At 46.0% G+C, this 19502-nt stretch overlaps 1 protein-coding gene across 2 annotated transcripts in view; it reads left to right on the top strand.

Moving 5' to 3' along the window:
- Positions 1–19502, top strand: part of MEGF6 (multiple EGF like domains 6) — a 506198-nt gene that overhangs the window by 439067 nt on the left and 47629 nt on the right. For both annotated transcript variants that reach the window (XM_069741497.1, XM_069741498.1), the window contains 3 exons: positions 17353–17481; positions 17736–17864; positions 18124–18258. In XM_069741497.1, the coding sequence (XP_069597598.1) occupies positions 17353–17481; positions 17736–17864; positions 18124–18258 (393 nt within the window). The remainder of the gene's footprint in view (positions 1–17352; positions 17482–17735; positions 17865–18123; positions 18259–19502) is intronic.

Below are 19502 nucleotides of genomic sequence, written 5' to 3'. Positions count from 1 at the left end.
GTGGGACTCAGTGCCACATGCCGTTTCAATGTCCACCCTGGCCATAGGGTAGTCCTTTGCATCACCATGTATGCACCGCACTCCGACCTTCTTTCCTGGGAGCAGGTGGAGAGGAAAAGTGGCCCTCACCAGGGTCACTAGGCTCCCCGAGTCTAACAGTGCCATTACTGCTCGACCGTTCACCTTTACGGGACACGCTTGAGGTCCCTCGTTGGATGGAGAGTTCACACTACAGGCTGGATAAGCATAGTATGAACAACGGCGTCCCATGCTGCAGTCCATCTGCTCAGTGGTCTGGGAACAACGGGCAGCTATATGTCCTGGCCCGTGGCACCTCCAACAAACAATATCACCCGTAGGGACCTTGGGCACCACCTCCCCCTCCCTTTGTGACCTTGGACGCACCACCCCTTTTTGGGACTCAGCTCCCTTCTGGGACCCCCAGTACGGCATGGGCTGCCTCCCGAAGGAGCCTTCCAACCCTTGGTATCTCTCAACCAGTCCGATCAGCTCGTCGGCATTCTGGGGATCACCCTGGGCAACCCAAGACTGTATAGGCCTCGGGAGAGAATGTACAAACCGATCCATCATCACCCGTTCTACCATCTGTGCAGGAGTAGATGACTCTGGCTGCAGCCATTTCTGGACCAGGTGCAACAGATCAAACATTTGGGAACGAGGTGGTTTGTCCTGGTGATAGGCCCAGCAGTGAACTCGCTGTGCCCTGACAGTCAGTGTCACCCCCAAACGTGTGAGAATCTCGGCTTTCAATTTGTGATACTCTTTGGCATCCTGCAAGGTCAAGTCATAGTACGCCTTCTGGGGTTCTCCCGTCAGGTATGCGCCAATACCTCTGCCCACTGCTCTGGCGGAAGTTTTTCCCTCTCAGCGACCCTCTCAAACACCGTCAGGAATGCCTCAACATCATCCCCGGGGGTCATTTTCTGCAATGCGCGTCTTACCGTCTTCCGGACGTGGGTGTCATCAGCCAGACCTGGGGTTGGGGAGCTCATCTTGCCCTGGATGGCGGTTGCCAGAAGCTGCATCTGCTGCCGTTGCTCCTGCTGGTTCTGTTGCATCTGCTGCCGTTGCTCCTGCTGCCTCTGTTGTATCTGCTGCATCAACAGCCTGTTGGTCTCTTGCTGCCTTTGCTCCTGCTGGCTCTGCCGTTGCTCCTGCTGTGACTGTAACTGAACCAAGTGTTTCAGCAGGTCCTCCATTTTGTAACCTGTGCACCGTTGTGTTCGATCCATCTAGTTTGCTTGTTATGCTGAATTACCAATCCAGAAAAAAACAATAGTTGAAACTATTGACTAATTATTTGTTTTAATTCATGAGAAGCAATCACAAAAGTATCAAATGAACGTTACCCTCGTTACCCTAGAGACTCTTAAATGGGGTTTCCAACATATAACTGTTAAATCTGACCAGGATCTGACTACGTCAAATCCACTAATGACGGAAATGAAAGATCTGATCTCCAGTTTTTTAAACTATAGTCTGGGAGATTGGGGGCAGCACGTTGGCTCAGTGGTTAGCACTGCAGCCTTGCAGCACTGGAGTCCCACCTTGGACAACATCTGCCAGGAGTTTGTATGTTCTCCCCGTGTTTGCGGGGGTTTCCTCCGGGCACTCCGGCTTCCTCCCACATTCCAAAGACATACTGATAGGGATTCTAGATTGTGAGCCCCATCGGGGACAGCGATGATAATGTGTGCAACCTGTAAACAGCTGCGGAATATGTTAGCGCTATATAAAAATAAAGATTATTATTATTATTATTATTATTATTGACAAGCTGATTCCTGGCTCTGTACAATCATGGCAGCTCATTCATGACAGCTACCTGGAGTACAGCCCTACAGTATTGTTGTTAAAATATCTGTATACTTCCCAATCAGTTTTTGCTGTCATCGGGTGTGTTTTACAGAGGCAGCGTTGTTCCACAGATCCATATAGACCATACCCCTATTCCACAACTGTTCTAAGCCAGAATAAAGCAAAAACCACTCAACTAAGCAAAGAGAAATGAAAGTCCATCATTAGTGTAAGACATAGAGGTCTGTCAATCTGGAAAATTGCTAGTTCCTTGAAGGTATTCAGGAAAAAAAGACCAATAATTACGTCTGCTGCAGAGGATAAGTTCATCAGAGTTATCAGACTCTGAAAATGCAAATTGACAGCACGCCAGTTGACGGCTGTCATAAATGATGCACAAACATCGACTAATAAACACATCAACTGTTCAGAGAAGACTGTGAGGGTTTTATGGTTGAATTGCTGCAAAAGTGGCCACTATTGAGGACTTCACTCAAGAAGTATAGACTTGTTTGAGCCAAGCTACACAAGGACTGGTCATTAGATTAGTGGAAATCAGTTCTGATGAATCAAAATTATAGATTTTTGGTCCCAAGTGCTATGTGTTTCTTTCCTCCTTGCTTCCATACGTGTATGTTTGAGGTTTTGCTGCCTTCAGTCTCAATCTACAATGTAAACAAACCAGAAAGACCAAAAAAACCATTGTATGAACAGGCGTTTCCAGAACTTTGGACAAGCGTGTATGGATGACAGTATCACCCTGACACCCATCTCCCAGAGGAGGACATGACTTAACGGGCGACTCAACTACAGCATGCCTTTCTGGAAAACTCTTCCAAGGTTCCTGGATAAGTTCACTTGAATTCAGAATTCAGAACCAATGGAAATTCCACTCCATTTTTTAGACTTATTGTATGCTTTAATATCAGAGTGATTCAAGGTTATTTATTGACTTTGACTTTGTGTCCCGGTAAGACATTTCCACAGCACCATCCCGAAGTAGCCAAGTCCCTAGTTGATGGAACGTTAGCTTGGAGATCTGGATTGTATCAGTCTGTTGCTTTGGTTTGGACACAGATCTCCAGGATTCCAGTCCCTGTTTTCCGATTGGTGCATTACTTTGGCATCTCGGCACTTTCCACTTTTATATATAGGAGCGATATCCTATTCTGTTTCTTGGAGCGGCTTTCTGGAGACATTGCTAGAACTGCAGATTATTTTTACATTTTGAATTGTTGGTTCTTGTTCAATGTAAATTCCCTCCGTGCCAAACCCCAGAGACCTGGATTTAGCCTCTTGTTTTGGAGAGAGCTGGCTCTTTGTAGTAGCGATATTTGGTTGTTCAGGAATTTTGTGAACTTTTTTTTGCTCTTACAAATATTTTACTTTCTACCCAATCTTTATTTTTTTTTCCAGGCAAAGGCAATTCTTGTCATTCTGGCCCAGGATCTAACACTAGCTCTTTTTTGGATTCCTCTAGGCATTGATACAATTCTGTAAAATATAGCAATCCTGGCAGTAGGAATCTCCTGCATTGCATAATGTATATTTGGAGGTACCTGAGCCTACTAGACTGTACACCTGGTAGCAAACTGCATGATACAAAGCCCCAAATCCCTTATACAGACATAATATAGGCTTACATGATAAAATGCTGTCTGCCTGCTGTCACCACTAGAGGGAGCTCACAGCATACAGGGTTACTGAGTGCTATGTATAACAATAAGCTCCCCCTAGTGGTGGCTGCAGGCAGCCAGAATGTTATTTCACTTTCTGCTTTAGATTTGGAGCTCCAGATCACAAAAATGCAGCTCCAATCTCTATAAGAAAGGTGAATTGCATCATATATATGAATGAAATCTTAGAGAATGGTATATCAGTACTCTAAGTGTGTAGCTTTGGATGTGACTGGAGTATAATACATGTTCAATTTAGGATAAGTAAGGCAAACTATTTGTGTAGTCCTCCCTCTGTTATAGTTGGATCTAGAAGTATTTGGACAGTGCTCGTGTCTAGACAGCAGTTCAGTGGATTTTTAATCAATTCTATGAAGATGTGATTTAAGTGTAGATCCTCAGCTTTATGCCACGTTCACACTATCAGTATTTGGTGAGTTTTTTACCTCAGTATTTGTAAGCCAAAACCAGGAGTGGGTGATAAATACAGAAGTGGTGACGGGTTTCTATTATACTTTTCCTATGATTGTTCCACTCCTGGTTTTGGCTTACAGATACTGAGCTAAAATACTGACCAAATACTGACCGTGTGAACGTGGCCTTAAAGGGGAATTATACTTTCAAATAACTCTTCAGAACAAGCTGTCCTGTGTGTGTACATGAGGAATAACACTATTTCTACTCTGTATATGACTTCTATCCTGCATTTTTTTTTTACCAGTTTTACCTCTACGGGCTCGAATTTTCACTTGACTCAGAGCTAGAGGGTGGAGACTGGCTGCTATGATGTCTGCCATACACAGCACACATAGACAGACATAGAGGGATTCCTGTTAGCCTATGAATAATGGTGTGTATGCACCTGAAACGCGTCAGCTACGAGGCCTCTCCTTTTAATGTTTTAACTGCGTTCCAATGAAGAATCCATTTTATCCCTGGATGGTTGTGTTGGACTATTTCCCCGTTTTTTCGTCTACTTTCCTGTGATCACTAGTGGAAACGGCACCCTCAGGAGGAACTCCGGGCTAATTTGCAGCTATATATTTTCAGCGTTGTAAGCTTCTTCATCCCTCTCCCTTTCCCTGCATCTCACCAGAGAGGGATCCCTGTTCCTTTTTCCTTTGGCAACACACAAAAAGAAATAGCAAAGGACACTATACAGCTGTACTGAGCTGTGTAGTTGTGAATCCAGTTCTGGGATACATTAATTAGAATCTGCATGATCTGCTGCCTACTCCTCCGCCTTCCTTTTCCATAGACTTCAATATGCTATTTAACTGGAATGTTCATTATATCAGCTGTCCACAGCTGCCCCTTTGAATTTGATTTGGGGCAGATGTGCAGTACCCAGATGCAGCCACTATACAGCTGATGGAGCTATGCAGCTCCGCAACTGCGTACTCCAGGACACTGCCGGCACCAGGAGCAGCTGATCGTCAGGTATGCCAGGAGTTAACCCCCACCAATCCAATATTTATTACCTATCCTAAGGATAGGCCTTCATTGTAGAAGTCCTAGACAACCCCTTTAAACTAGAGTTGAGCGACCTTGACCTTTTTAGAGTCGAGCCGGGTTTCGCGAAACCCGACTATCTCAAAAGTCGGGTCGAGTGAAATCGGCCGATTATGACGTAAAGTCGGGATCGACCGAAACACGAAACCCAATGCAAGTCAATGGGGCAGCATAGTCGGCAGTGAGTGGGGGCCAGGAAAACACCTAGAGTGCCCATTTTAATGTCAAAACCATCCATTCTTCTTAATGAAGCTTGTCAAGCGTAATTTACCTCATAATAATTGGAAGGCATTTGAAATTGGGGGTCATTTGGCTAAAGTTGTGGTGGGTAGGGCTGGTTCAAGTAATTAGTGGGCCCAGGAAATCTGGACCACGTCACGGCAGTGGAGCAGGGAGAGGTAAGTATTTCAACTTTGCAAGTGCTGTGAACCTGAGCAAGCAGGGGGGGCCCACTCGTTGGCATTGGCACTGGCACAGGGCCCCTCAAAGTACAGCGGTGTGTTTGCACGGCGGGGGCGCCTCCCACCGGCAGCAACACTTTTGCGTACCATGAGAGGCCCTGTGCCAGTGACGTCGCCAACTAGTATTCCTCCCCCCACCTGATGAAGGAACCTGCACTTTCATCTGCACCTTCCTGTTTGTCCCCGTGTAAGGTGGTATGGTATGCGGGAAGGGGGACCTGACTTTCAGCAGGGTCACAATCTTGCAGTGTAGCGTGCACGGGAAATGTTGCGTTATGGGTCAATGTACCAGCAGACTCATCTATCACTGGCTGGGCAATGGGCAGGATGAGGAGGAAACACAGATATAGGCCCAAAGAATAAAGTGGGCTAAATGCAGTTCAAAATTGGTAACACAGGACTAATCAGGGGGCATTGCAGTGGAGGACAACTGGAATGAGAGGCTGACACAGAGAGTAGGCCCAAATCAGTAAGTAGTCGAAATGCAGTTCAAAATTGGCAACAGTAGTAAACAGGCGGCACAGCTTTGTTCAGTGGAGGAGAACAGCAAGGAGTGGCAGACACCGATAGTAGGCCCCAACCCAACTAGTAGGCCAAATGCAGTCTAACATTAACAACTACTTAACGAGCGCCTGAAAACGGAATTTCAGGACAGGAAACCAGGAGAACAGCAAGGAGCGGCAGACACCGATAGTAGGCCCCAAACCAACTAGTACGCCAAATGCAGTTGTTCCGTTTAACCACAATTTAATGAGAGCCTGAAGATAGAAGTTCAGGAAAGGCAACCTGGAGAACACCTTGGAGTGGAACACACCATCTCTCTACACCCCATACCCAATTTGTAGGTCTAATGCAGCGTAGTTTCCAACAACTACTAAACGAGAGCATGATGATCGAAGCATTGGCGAGGAAACCTGGGGAACACCTTGGAGTGTAACACACCATCTCTCTACACCCCATACCCAATTTGTAGGCCTAATGCAACGTAGTTTCCAACAACTACTAAACGAGAGCCGGAAGATCGAAGCAATGGAGAGGAAACCTGGGGAACACCTTGGAGTGTAACACACCATCTCTCTACACCCCATACCCAATTTGTAGGCCTAATGCAGCGTAGTTTCCAACAACTACTAAACGAGAGCCGGAAGATCGAAGCAATGGAGAGGAAACCTGGGGAACACCTTGGAGTGTAACACACCATCTCTCTACACCCCATACCCAATTTGTAGGCCTAATGCAGCGTAGTTTCCAACAACTACTAAACGAGAGCATGAAGATCGAAGCAATGGAGAGGAAACCTGGGGAACACCTTGGAGTGGAACACACCATCTCTCTACACCCCATACCCAATTTGTAGGCCTAATGCAGCATAGTTTCCAACAACTACTAAACGAGAGCATGATGATCGAAGCATTGGCGAGGAAACCTGGGGAACACCTTGGAGTGGAACACACCATCTCTCTACAGTGGAACACACCATCTCTCTACACCCCATACCCAATTTGTAGGCCTAATGCAGCGTAGTTTCCAACAACTACTAAACGAGAGCCGGAAGATCGAAGCTCAGGAAAGGCAACCTGGGGAACACCTTGGAGTGGAACACACCATCTCTCTACACCCCATATCCAATTTGTAGGCCCAATGCAGCGTAGTTTCCAACAACTACTAAACGAGAGCCGGAAGATCGAAGCTCAGGAAAGGCAACCTGGGGAACACCTTGGAGTGTAACAAACCCTCTCTCTACACCACGGAAGGGCTGATTCTTAGGAAGGAAGGCTGTCGGAAAGAAGCAGGGCGCGTCCGAGGGTGATTATATTCTTATTAGGTATATACTCACCCTCGGACGCGCCCTGCTTCTTTATTTGTAATGAATGTTTATTTGCAATGTGGTTTTGACTTACTCTATTTTTTTGGTAAATAATGATTTTATTATTTTCATTGTTTTGCATCTTCTTGGCAATAATATAAAGAAGACGCGACAGGACAACACTCGGTGGATGCCATATCTGTGTTTAAAATTGAAAAAACCTTTCAGTTAACTACTTGCAGGAGAAAGTTATTGTAGCTGGTGGCCATTTTTAGTACTGTACCAGATTTTTGTTGTATGTGTTTGTTTTTAATGTTAAAATGTCTGCATTTGACATCTCTCCAGTATTTTCTTTTTTATAAGCAAAATACTTATTTTTATATTTTCTGATGTTGGTTCCAGGGGTACACGGGCAGCAGTGGTGTGGTCAGTGGAGGCCTAGTGGAAGGAGTGACCGCAGACAGGCATCGAAGGCCTAAAATAATAACACATGGCTGTAGGCAATTTTAAATTGGTTCCAGGGGTACACGGGCAGCAGTGGTGTGGTCAGTGGAGGCCTAGTGGAAGGAGTGACCGCAGACAGGCATCGAAGGCCTAAAATAATAACACATGGCTGTAGGCAATTTTAAATTGGTTCCAGGGGTACACGGGCAGCAGTGGTGTGGTCAGTGGAGGCCTAGTGGAAGGAGTGACCGCAGACAGGCATCGAAGGCCTAAAATAATAACACATGGCTGTAGGCAATTTTAAATTGGTTCCAGGGGTACACGGGCAGCAGTGGTGTGGTCAGTGGAGGCCTAGTGGAAGGAGTGACCGCAGACAGGCATCGAAGGCCTAAAATAATAACACATGGCTGTAGGCAATTTTAAATTGGTTCCAGGGGTACACGGGCAGCAGTGGTGTGGTCAGTGGAGGCCTAGTGGAAGGAGTCACCGCAGACAGGCATCGAAGGCCTAAAATAATAACACATGGCTGTAGGCAATTTTAAATTGGTTACAGGGGTACACGGGCAGCAGTGGTGTGGTCAGTGGAGGCCTAGTGGAAGGAGTCACCGCAGACAGGCATCGAAGGCCTAAAATAATAACACATGGCTGTAGGCAATTTTAAATTGGTTACAGGGGTACACGGGCAGCAGTGGTGTGGTCAGTGGAGGCCTAGTGGAAGGAGTGACCACAGACAGGCATCGAAGGCCTAAAATAATAACACATGGCTGTAGGCAATTTTAAATTGGTTACAGGGGTACATGGGCAGCAGTGGTGTGGTCAGTGGAGGCCTAGTGGAAGGAGTGACCACAGACAGGCATCGAAGGCCTAACATAACAAAAATGTCAATACAATGGTATTGTCAGTGGCAGGCATTGAAGGATGTCAGCGCATAGACTAAACATTGGTGGAGCTGTGAGATAATTTTGCAAGTGGTAGAGCACTGTTTGAGCTGGGGTGGGGGGAAACTGTCTTGTGGCCGGCGGTACAGGCCCAGGGCCCCTCATATTACAACGGTGTGTCTGACGTTGGGTGCGCACCACCACCGCCAGAGACACTTTATTGTACTAGGAGGGACCCAGTGGCAGTGCCGTCGACCAAAAGCGGGCTCACCCACCTCTTCAGACAAACTGCACTCTCACGGGTGCTGTCGCCAAGTGTCGATACCACGGCCCCGTGTGGGGAGTTTGGCCATTTAGTGAGGTGTAAACATGTCGTATGCTGGACAATCAGGTGCAGAAAATTACAAGATTGGAAAAGGCATTCAGAATAGTCCACAGGCAAGACCTTTTCATAGGAAAGCTAGGTGTCAGCCGGGCAAGGTGGGGCAAAAGATTTCGAAATCCAGTTGTGGTTCATTTTAATGAGGTTAGATCATCTACATTTTGGGTAGCCAGACGAGTCCTTTTTTCTGTTAGTATTGAACCTGCAGCACTGAATACTCTTTCTGATAGGACACTAGCTGCCGGGCAAGCAAGCTCCTGCAATGCATATTCTGCCAATTCTGGCCAGGTGTCTAATTTTGATGCCCAGTAATCAAATGGGAATGACGGTTGAGGGAGAACATCGATAAGGGATGAAAAATAGTTTGTAACCATACTGGACAAATGTTGTCTCCTGTCACTTTGAATTGATGCTGCAGTACCTGTCCTGTCTGCGGTCATAGCAAAATCACTCAACAACCTGGTCAGAAAACCCCTCTGGCCAACGCCACTTCTGATTTCTGCCCCTCTAACTCCTCTGGTCTGCTGGCCCCTGCAGCTCGTGTGAGAACGATCACAGGCGCTGTGTGCAGGGAATGCCAGAAGCAAACGGTTAACAAGAGTTGATTGTTTGGTTGCTAATATTAATTCCAAGTTCTCATGTGGCATTATATTTTGCAATTTGCCTTTATAGCGAGGATCAAGGAGGCAGGCCAACCAGTAATCGTCATCATTCATCATTTTAGTTATGCGTGTGTCCCTTTTGAGGATACGTAAGGCATAATCCGCCATGTGGGCCAAAGTTCCAGTTCTCAAATCTGCGGTTGTGCTTGGTTGAGGGGCAGTTTCAGGCAAATCCACGTCACTTGTGTCCCTCAAAAAACCAGAACTCGGCCTTGCCGCGCCACCAATTTCCAGTGGCCCCGGAAAAGCTTCCTCATTAAAAATATAATCATCCCCATCATCCTCCTCGTCCTCCTCCTCTTCGCCCGCTACCTCGTCCTGTACACTGCCCTGGCCAGACAATGGCTGACTGTCATCAAGGCTTTCCTCTTCCTCAGCTGCAGACGCCTGATCCTTTATGTGCGTCAAACTTTGCATCAGCAGACGCATTAGGGGGATGCTCATGCTTATTATGGCGTTGTCTGCACTAACCAGCCGTGTGCATTCCTCAAAACACTGAAGGACTTGACACATGTCTTGAATCTTCGACCACTGCACACCTGACAACTCCATGTCTGCCATCCTACTGCCTGCCCGTGTATGTGTATCCTCCCACAAAAACATAACAGCCCGCCTCTGTTCACACAGTCTCTGAAGCATGTGCAGTGTTGAGTTCCACCTTGTTGCAACGTCTATGATTAGGCGATGCTGGGGAAGGTTCAAAGAACGCTGATAGGTCTGCATACGGCTGGAGTGTACGGGCGAACGGCGGATATGTGAGCAAAGTCCACGCACTTTGAGGAGCAGGTCGGATAACCCCGGATAACTTTTCAGGAAGCACTGCACCACCAGGTTTAAGGTGTGAGCCAGGCAAGGAATGTGTTTCAGTTGGGAAAGGGAGATGGCAGCCATGAAATTCCTTCCGTTATCACTCACTACCTTGCCTGCCTCAAGATCTACAGTGCCCAGCCACGACTGCGTTTCTTTCTGCAAGAACTCGGACAGAACTTCCGCGGTGTGTCTGTTGTCGCCCAAACACTTCATAGCCAATACAGCCTGCTGACGTTTGCCAGTAGCTGCCCCATAATGGGAGACCTGGTGTGCAACAGTGGCAGCTGCGGATGGAGTGGTTGTGCGACTGCGGTCTGTGGACGAGCTCTCGCTTCTGCAGGAGGACGAAGAGGAGGAGGAGGGGGTGCGAACGGCTACAGCCAATTGTTTCCTAGACCGTGGACTAGGCAGAACTGTCCCAAACTTGCTGTCCCCTGTGGACCCTGCATCCACCACATTTACCCAGTGTGCCGTGATGGACACGTAACGTCCCTGGCCATGCCTACTGGTCCATGCATCTGTTGTCAGGTGCACCTTTGTGCTCACAGATTGCCTGAGTGCATGGACGATGCGCTCTTTAACATGCTGGTGGAGGGCTGTGATGGCTTTTCTGGAAAAAAAGTGTCGACTGGGTAGCTCGTAGCGTGGTACAGCGTAGTCCATCAGGGCTTTGAAAGCTTCGCTTTCAACTAACCGGTAGGGCATCATCTCTAACGAGATTAGTCTAGCTATGTGTGCGTTCAAACCCTGTGTACGCGGATGCGAGGCTAAGTACTTCCTTTTTCTAACCATAGTCTCATGTAGGGTGAGCTGGACTGGAGAGCTGGAGATCGTGGAACTAGCGGGGGTGCCGGTGGACATGGCAGACTGAGAGACGGTGGGAGATGGTATTGTTGCCACCGGTGCCCTAGATGCAGTGTTTCCTACTACGAAACTGGTGATTCCCTGACCCTGACTGCTTTGGCCTGGCAAAGAAACCTGCACAGATACTGCAGGTGGTGCGGAAAATGGTGGCCCTACACTGCCGGAAGGGATGTTGCGTTGCTGACTAGCTTCATTGGCCGAGGGTGCTACAACCTTAAGGGACGTTTGGTAGTTAGTCCAGGCTTGCAAATGCATGGTGGTTAAATGTCTATGCATGCAACTTGTATTGAGACTTTTCAGATTCTGTCCTCTGCTTAAGGTAGTTGAACATTTTTGACAGATGACTTTGCGCTGATCAATTGGATGTTGTTTAAAAAAATGCCAGACTGCACTCTTTCTAGCATCGGATACCTTTTCAGGCATTGCAGACTGAGCTTTAACCGGATGGCCACGCTGTCCTCCAACAGGTTTTGGCTTTGCCACGCGTTTTGGGCAAGATACGGGCCCGGCAGATGGAACCTGTTGCGATGTTGATGCCTGCTGCGGCCCCTCCTCCTCGGCTTCAGAACTGCTGCCGCCTGCACCCTGTTCCCCCAATGGCTGCCAATCGGGGTCAAGAACTGGGTCATCTATTACCTCTTCTTGTAGCTCGTGTGCAACTTCGTCTGTGTCACAGTGTCGGTCGGTGGTATAGCGTTCGTGATGGGGCAACATAGTCTCATCAGGGTCTGATTCTTGATCAGCACCCTGCGAGGGCAATGTTGTGGTCTGAGTCAAAGGACCAGCATAGTAGTCTGGCTGTGGCTGTGCATCAGTGCACTCCATGTCAGATTCAACTTGTAATGGGCATGGACTGTTTACTGCTTCACTTTCTAAGCCAGGGACGGTATGTGTAAAGAGCTCCATGGAGTAACCCGTTGTGTCGCCTGCTGCATTCTTCTCTGTTGTTGTTTTTGCTGAAGAGGACAAGGAAGCGACTTGTCCCTGACCGTGAACATCCACTAACAACGCGCTGCTTTGACATTTACCAGTTTCACGAGAGGAGGCAAAAGAGCTAGAGGCTGAGTCAGCAAGATAAGCCAAAACTTGCTCTTGCTGCTCCGGCTTTAAAAGCGGTTTTCCTACTCCCAGAAAAGGGAGTGTTCGAGGCCTTGTGTAGCCAGACGACGAACCTGGCTCCACAGCTCCAGACTTAGGTGCAATATTTTTTTTCCCACGACCAGCTGATGCTCCACCACTACCACTACCCTCATTACCAGCTGACAATGAACGCCCCCGGCCACGACCTCTTCCACCATACTTCCTCATTGTTTTAAAAACGTAAACAAACTAACGGTATTTGTTGCTGTCACACAAATTACACGGTGAGCTATAACTTCAGTATGATTTAGCTACCCCTTTACAGGTGAGTGAGACCACAACGAAAATCAGGCACAATGTTACACACTCTGTTGTTGGTGGCAACAAATGAGAGAGATGCCACACACGCAGGACTGTCACTGAAGCACAAATGTAAATATTAATCTCCCACTGATTTGTTTTTTTTTTTTTTTTTTTCAGGGAGACTTTAGGAAAAAAAAATAGAATAAAATGATTTTTTCAGGAAGAATTTAGAAACCAAATAAAATAAAATGATTTTTTCAGGGAGAATTTAGAAAACAAATAAAACAAAAAAGGCTTTCTATGGCCCACTGAGTGAGAGATGACGCACACAGGAGTCAGGAGTGGCACACAAGCCCAGAGGCCAATATTTATCTCCCACTGATTGATGTAGTGATTTTTTCAGGTAGATTTTGGAACCCAAATCAAGCTAAAAAAATAATAGGCTTTCTATGGCCCACAATTGGAGAGAGAGATGGCACACCCAGGAGTCAAGACTGGCACACAAGCAGAAAGGGCAATATTAATCTCCCACTGATTTGTTTTTTTTGTTTTTTTTTTCAGGGAGACTTTAGGAAAAAAAAAAAAATAGAATAAAATGATTTTTTTCAGGAAGAATTTAGAAACCAAAGAAAATAAAATGATTTTTTCAGTGAGAATTTAGAAAACAAATAAAACAAAAAAAGGCTTTCTATGGCCCACTGAGTGAGAGATGACGCACACAGGAGTCAGGAGTGGCACACAAGCCCAGAGGCCAATATTTATCTCCCACTTTTTTTTTTTGTTCCAGGGAAAATTTATAAACCCAATAAAAAAAATAATAAATAGGCTTTCTATGGCCCACTATCTGAGAGACAGAGAGAGATGGCACGCTTAGGACTGGCACACAAGCCCAAAGGCCAATATTAATCTCCCTTTTTTTTTTAAGGGAGAATTTATAAAACCAAAAAAAATAAATAAATAGGCTTTCTATGGCCCACTATTTGTGAGAGAGATGGCACGCTCAGGACTGGCACACAAGCCCAGAGGCCAATATTAATCTCCCACTTTTTTTTTTTTTTTCCAGGGAAAATTTATAAACCCAATAAAAAAATAAATAAATAAATAGGCTTTCTATGGCCCACTATCTGAGAGAGAGAGATGGCACGCTTAGGACTGGCACACAAGCCCAAAGGCCAATATTAATCTCCCACTGATTGATTTATTGATTTTTTCAGGTAGAATTTAGAACCCAAATAAAGCAAAAAAAAAAAAAAAAAGGGCTTTCTATGGCCCACTGAGTGAGTGATGATGCACACAGGAGTCAGGAGTGGCACACAAGCCCTGAGGCCAATATTTTTCTCCCACTGATTGATGTAATGATTTTTTCAGGTAGATTTTAGAACCAAAATCAAGCAAAAAAATAAATAGGCTTTCTATGGCCCACTGAGTGAGTGATGATGCACACAGGAGTCAAGAGTGGCACACAAGCCCTGAGGCCAATATTTTTCTCCCACTGATTGATGTAGTGATTTTTTCAGGTAGATTTTATAACCCAAATCAAGCAAAAAAATAAATAGGCTTTCTATGGCCCACTGAGTGAGAGATGACACAGACAGGGATGGCACTCTAGCAGAAATGTCAATCTTAATCTCCCACAAAAAAAAAAAAAAAAACAGGGAGTGTCCTTCAATTACTATCTCCCTGCAGTAATCTCAGCCAGGTATGGCAGGCAGCAATAAGGAGTGGACTGATGCACAAATTAAATAAAAAGTGTGGACAAACAAAAAAGATAGCTGTGCAGAAAGGAAGGAACAAGAGGATTTGTGCTTTGAAAAAAGCAGTTGGTTTGCACAGCGGCGTGCACACAGCAATGCAGCTATCAGGGAGCCTTCTAGGGCAGCCCAATGAGCTACAGCGCTGAGGAAAAAAAAAAAAATGTAGCTTCCACTGTCCCTGCACACCGAAGGTGGTGTTGGGCAGTGGAAATCGCTACAGCACAAGCGGTTTGGTGGTTAATGGACCCTGCCTAACGCTATCCCTGCTTCTGACGAAGCGGCAGCAACCTCTCCCTAAGCTCAGATCAGCAGCAGTAACATGGCGGTCGGCGGGAACGCCTCTTTATAGCCCCTGTGACGCCGCGGACAGCAAGCCAATCACTGCAATGCCCTTCTCTAAGATGGTGGGGACCAGGACCTATGTCATCACGCTGCCCACACTCTGCGTTTACCTTCATTGGCTGAGAAATGGCGCTTTTCGCGTCATTGAAACGCGACTTTGGCGCGAAAGTCGCGTGCCGCATGGCCGACCCCGCACAGGGGTCGGATCGGGTTTCATGAAACCCGACTTTGCCAAAAGTCGGCGACTTTTGAAAATGAACGACCCGTTTCGCTCAACCCTACTTTAAACTAAAGCTGAAAGTCTACATTTCAATCATATCACGATGGCTTTGTTGTTGCTAAACAGAGGAGAAAATTAGAAAATAAACTCAAAATCTTCGGTCCCAACTACAAATGCATATGTAAAAAGTGGCGTCAGACATGGAGTGACCCTCTTATAATTTCACTGTCATAGACGTCATTGTTTTTTCATGACACCAGACTCATAAATCTTGAAATCATGACGAGCGTTTGCTTTTATTGGCCCGGATTCCCTAACCTCGGGGTCCTGTGCGTGTGTGGGGCTTATTAGTCTGCTTTAAATAATTGGCGGAACAGCTTTATGGTCTGCTTAGCGTGAAGGAGATTATGACATCTAAAGTGTTAACATCCCGACTGTTGGCTGATATATGACTTACTGAGGCCCAATGTCACCACTCACAGTAGTGGATGGGCGCGGAGTTCCTCCTCTGTAGTATTTGCAGCATACAATGAACCACAAAGTATAAATAGGATTTTTGGAAATTTGCATTGAACTCTTGTTCTGGGAAATTTGCGTGGTAGGGACAATCCTATATTGATGAGCATACCCCAGAGCAATGACGGACATATCATTATCCAGAAGATAAGGGGGCCACATCCAGCTCCAAAGCAGGTGGAATTGTGCATTATGATGATCTATTGGTCTGCAAAGGGCCCATCTACTGTTCCTGTACAGGGGCCCTCATCTGTCCACCAGTGCCCCATAGGGTGTCTCTTGTAAAAGTGAGTGGACAGAGCTAAACTGAGGGTCTTAGCCGACATAAGGGTGGAATTCAGGAGTAAGACTGGCTCTCACTAGGCTCTGGGGTGGCTTTCTGGCCTAGAGACCTTGGGAAAGGTTTGTCGGGAACCTGTGCCTAGATTTAAGCACAGGCGACGACATGTATATTGTAAGGTTAAAATCCAAGTGTAAGGCTTGCTGGGCGCCCTTCTAAAATTGGAGAGGACTTTCAATAAACCACATCCTTTTGCAATATTTTTTGCATTTTTTTTCCAACCAATGGTGTACATTTTTGTCAAAGGATGTTAAGCAAAGAATAAAGCCGGCTCAGAAGCTGAGGGCGCTTCATATGGGGCAGATGCTGGCTGTGTTACATTGCCGACATCTGCCTGTAATGGTAGTGACCAGAGCACACTCCAGTTGCTACTGTTTAACCACTTAAAGCACCATTCCAGGGTGTGGAAGTGGTGGTTCTAGTCTAAGGTTCCTGCTCGTAGTATTATACTTACTCGCTGGCATCTTCACCTTTTATCAGCGCCTCTCCGGTCCATCTTGTGACTGCAACTTGATGGGACTGGATGGGACTCAGAGGTATTGGCCACAAGCTCTTGTTGGAAGTTTAGGAGCCAGAATGAGGATCTCATAGACTTGCATTGAAAAGTGACATCTCACTCGCTTCATGGAACAGTGGAGCGATCCAGCAGGTCACAAACTGCCGGAGGCCAACCAGAGCGACGGGGATAGGTGAAGACGGCGGAAGGTAAGTATGAGACTAGGGACCTTAGATTAGAAGCACCACTCCAGAGGTAAATTTAAAAAAAAAAACCCTCTGGAGCGGTGCTTTAAAAGCCGCTGCAATCGGAGAGCTGGTGGATTACCATGGCGGTTAGGAGACTGCTGTAGGCTTTCATAACTGCCTTACTATCCTTCCTGTGAAGCTCAACTAAAACTTTGGATTTGCAGTATTTAGTATAAACAATAGAATGATTGCAGGTTCAAGTCACCCAAGGGAACAAAAAAATCAGGTAAAAATGGGAAAAAAAAAGTTTTTAAAAATATGTTTATATAATAAAAATAACAGAATGAAATTTAAATATTTAAAAAAAACAAAAACATATTTGGTCTAATCATGATAAAAAAAATACCAACCTATCTAACTGACCAGAATAAACTAGATGGGCACCTGTACAAATTACTAGATGGGCGCCTGTACAAATTAGTAGGCACAGCCGCCGGCTTGTGTACAATTGCTATAAAATCAAAGCTTAATGTCTCTCCATGGGACTAGAAAAATGTGCAAAAAGTGTAACCATTTCTAAAAAGTAGAAAGCTCATTGTAAAGCAATGTGTTTCCATTGCCCCCACTGTAGAGCTTTCTCATTACAGCACTATTGCTTTATAATGAGGATTTCGAGCCGTCCGTTTCTGTACACATAGCGCTGTGATGAATGGAGGCTTTCTCGCTCCAATGGTGGCCGTTTCGCACCGCACAGATGCCGTCCACCATCGTTATTACTCGTTACTTTTCTCTTTCCTAGCTTGCCCAGAAGGAACGTTTGGTCTGAATTGCACGCAGAAATGTAACTGTAAAAATGGTGGAACGTGTGACGCCATCACCGGCCAGTGCCGCTGCCCCCGAGGAGTGAGCGGGGAGTTCTGTGAGGATGGTAAGGGTCTACACCTGGGAAACTGGGCACCATCTATGATGTTCTTATATACTAGGAATTACTTCTGGGCTGTGCTGTAAAGATCTGATCATCAGACAGGACGGTGTTGGAGAAATGAAGAGGACGCCATTCCTATGGGAGCCCATCAGCGGATGCAGGCCGCCATTTGTCACTTTCTCCAACTTGCAAAATAGAAATGTTCTCCATCTCTTGGACTGTTTGCTGACATGTTCATTTTTTTTCCTCTCCTATAGGTTGCCCTAAAGGGTTCTATGGTAAAACCTGTAAGAAAAAATGTAACTGCGCCAACAAGGGCCGATGCCACAAGATCCACGGAGCCTGTCTGTGCGAGGCCGGCCTCTACGGGCGCTACTGCCACTTAGGTGAGTCCTTCATAGTGAGGTCTGGTTACTATGTCTTATATCAACCACAAAAGTGTCCTCTGGGACAACTGCAAGCACCGGAAATGATCAAATCTGCTGGAAAAAGTTGGAAAAAAGTTGTTTTTAGTTATTATTTAGTTGATGGATCTGCAGGGGTGGGACTTATCTAGTGGGCGTGGCTTTATAGGTTACAGGTCAGGAAAAATGTAGAAGGAAATTATAGAAAATCTGTTATTTCTCACCGTTCTTTTTATTTCAGCTTGCCCAAAATGGACATATGGACCCGGCTGTTCAAAGGAGTGCGCTTGTGTGCAGAGCAATGCGCTGGAGTGTGGTAAAAGGGATGGACTCTGCACCTGTAAACCCGGCTACCAGGGAGCAGCCTGCGAAATTAGTATGTATGACTATGTACAAGAGCATTCCTCGTATACAGAGTTGTTGTGAATTCTGTGGCAGAGCTCCCTCCTGTGGTCACAAGTGGTACTTCGGCTGATTCTCTCTGTGAGCTTCCGTTGGTGGAGGAAAGTGGTACTGCGGCTTCTGAGTTTCCTTCCTCAGGTGATGTGGTGAAGTCGTTAGGTGCTGCTCTATTTAACTCCACCTAGTGCTTTGATCCTGGCCTCCAGTCAATGTTCTAGTATTGGACCTGTTTCCTCCTGGATCGTTCCTGTGGCCTGCTGCTCTGCATAGCTAAGTTCTGCTTTGCTATTTTGTTTGCTGTTTTTTTTTCTGTCCAGCTTGTCTATTTGTTTTTTCCTGCTTGCTGGAAGCTCTGGGACGCAGAGGGTGTACCTCTGTGCCGTTAGTTCGGTACGGAGGGTCTTTTTGCCTCCTTTGCGTGGTTTTTGTAGGGTTTTGTGTTGACCGCAAAGTTACCTTTCCTATCCTCGCTCTGTTCAGAAAGTCGGGTCTCACTTTGCTAAATCTATTTCATCTCTACGTTTGTCTTCTCATTTTAACTCACAGTCATTATATGTGGGGGCTGCCTTTTCCTTTGGGGTATTTCTCTGAGGCAAGGTAGGCTTATTTTCTATCTTCAGGCTAGCTAGTTTCTCAGGCTGTGCCGAGTTGCATATGGAGCGTTAGGCGCAATCCACGGCTGCCTCTAGTGTGGTTGGAGAGGATTAGGGATTGCGGTCAGCAGAGTTCCCACGTCTCAGAGCTCGTTCAATGTTTTTGGGTTATTGTCAGGTCACTGTATGTGCTCTGACCTCTATGTCCATTGTGGTACTGAATTACCTTATCATAACAGTACTGGAGGCCTAAAGTACTAATGATTCTCAATAGAGGGAAAAAAGAAGTTCTGAGACAATTTTTTTTCTCTGCACTGTGTTTTGCCTTTTTTTTTTTTTTCCTTTTTTTTCCCCTAGACATTTGGGTGGTTCAGGACACAGGTGTAGCGATGGACATTAAAGGTCTGTCTTCCTGTGTGGATCAGCTCACGGCAAGAGTACAAAATATTCAAGACTTTGTGGTTCAGAGTTCTATGTTAGAACCGAGAATTCCTATTCCTGATTTGTTTTTTGGAGATAGAACTAAATTTTTGAGTTTCAAAAATAATTGTAAACTATTTCTGGCTTTGAAACCTCGCTCCTCTGGTGACCCAGTTCAACAAGTTAGGATCATTATTTCTTTTTT

The sequence above is a fragment of the Ranitomeya imitator genome, chromosome 10 (genome assembly GCF_032444005.1).
Source record: "Ranitomeya imitator isolate aRanImi1 chromosome 10, aRanImi1.pri, whole genome shotgun sequence".
NCBI lineage: Eukaryota > Metazoa > Chordata > Amphibia > Anura > Dendrobatidae > Ranitomeya > Ranitomeya imitator.
Note: the sequence above shows the minus strand (reverse complement) of the source record. Positions and strands in the feature narration are given on the sequence as shown.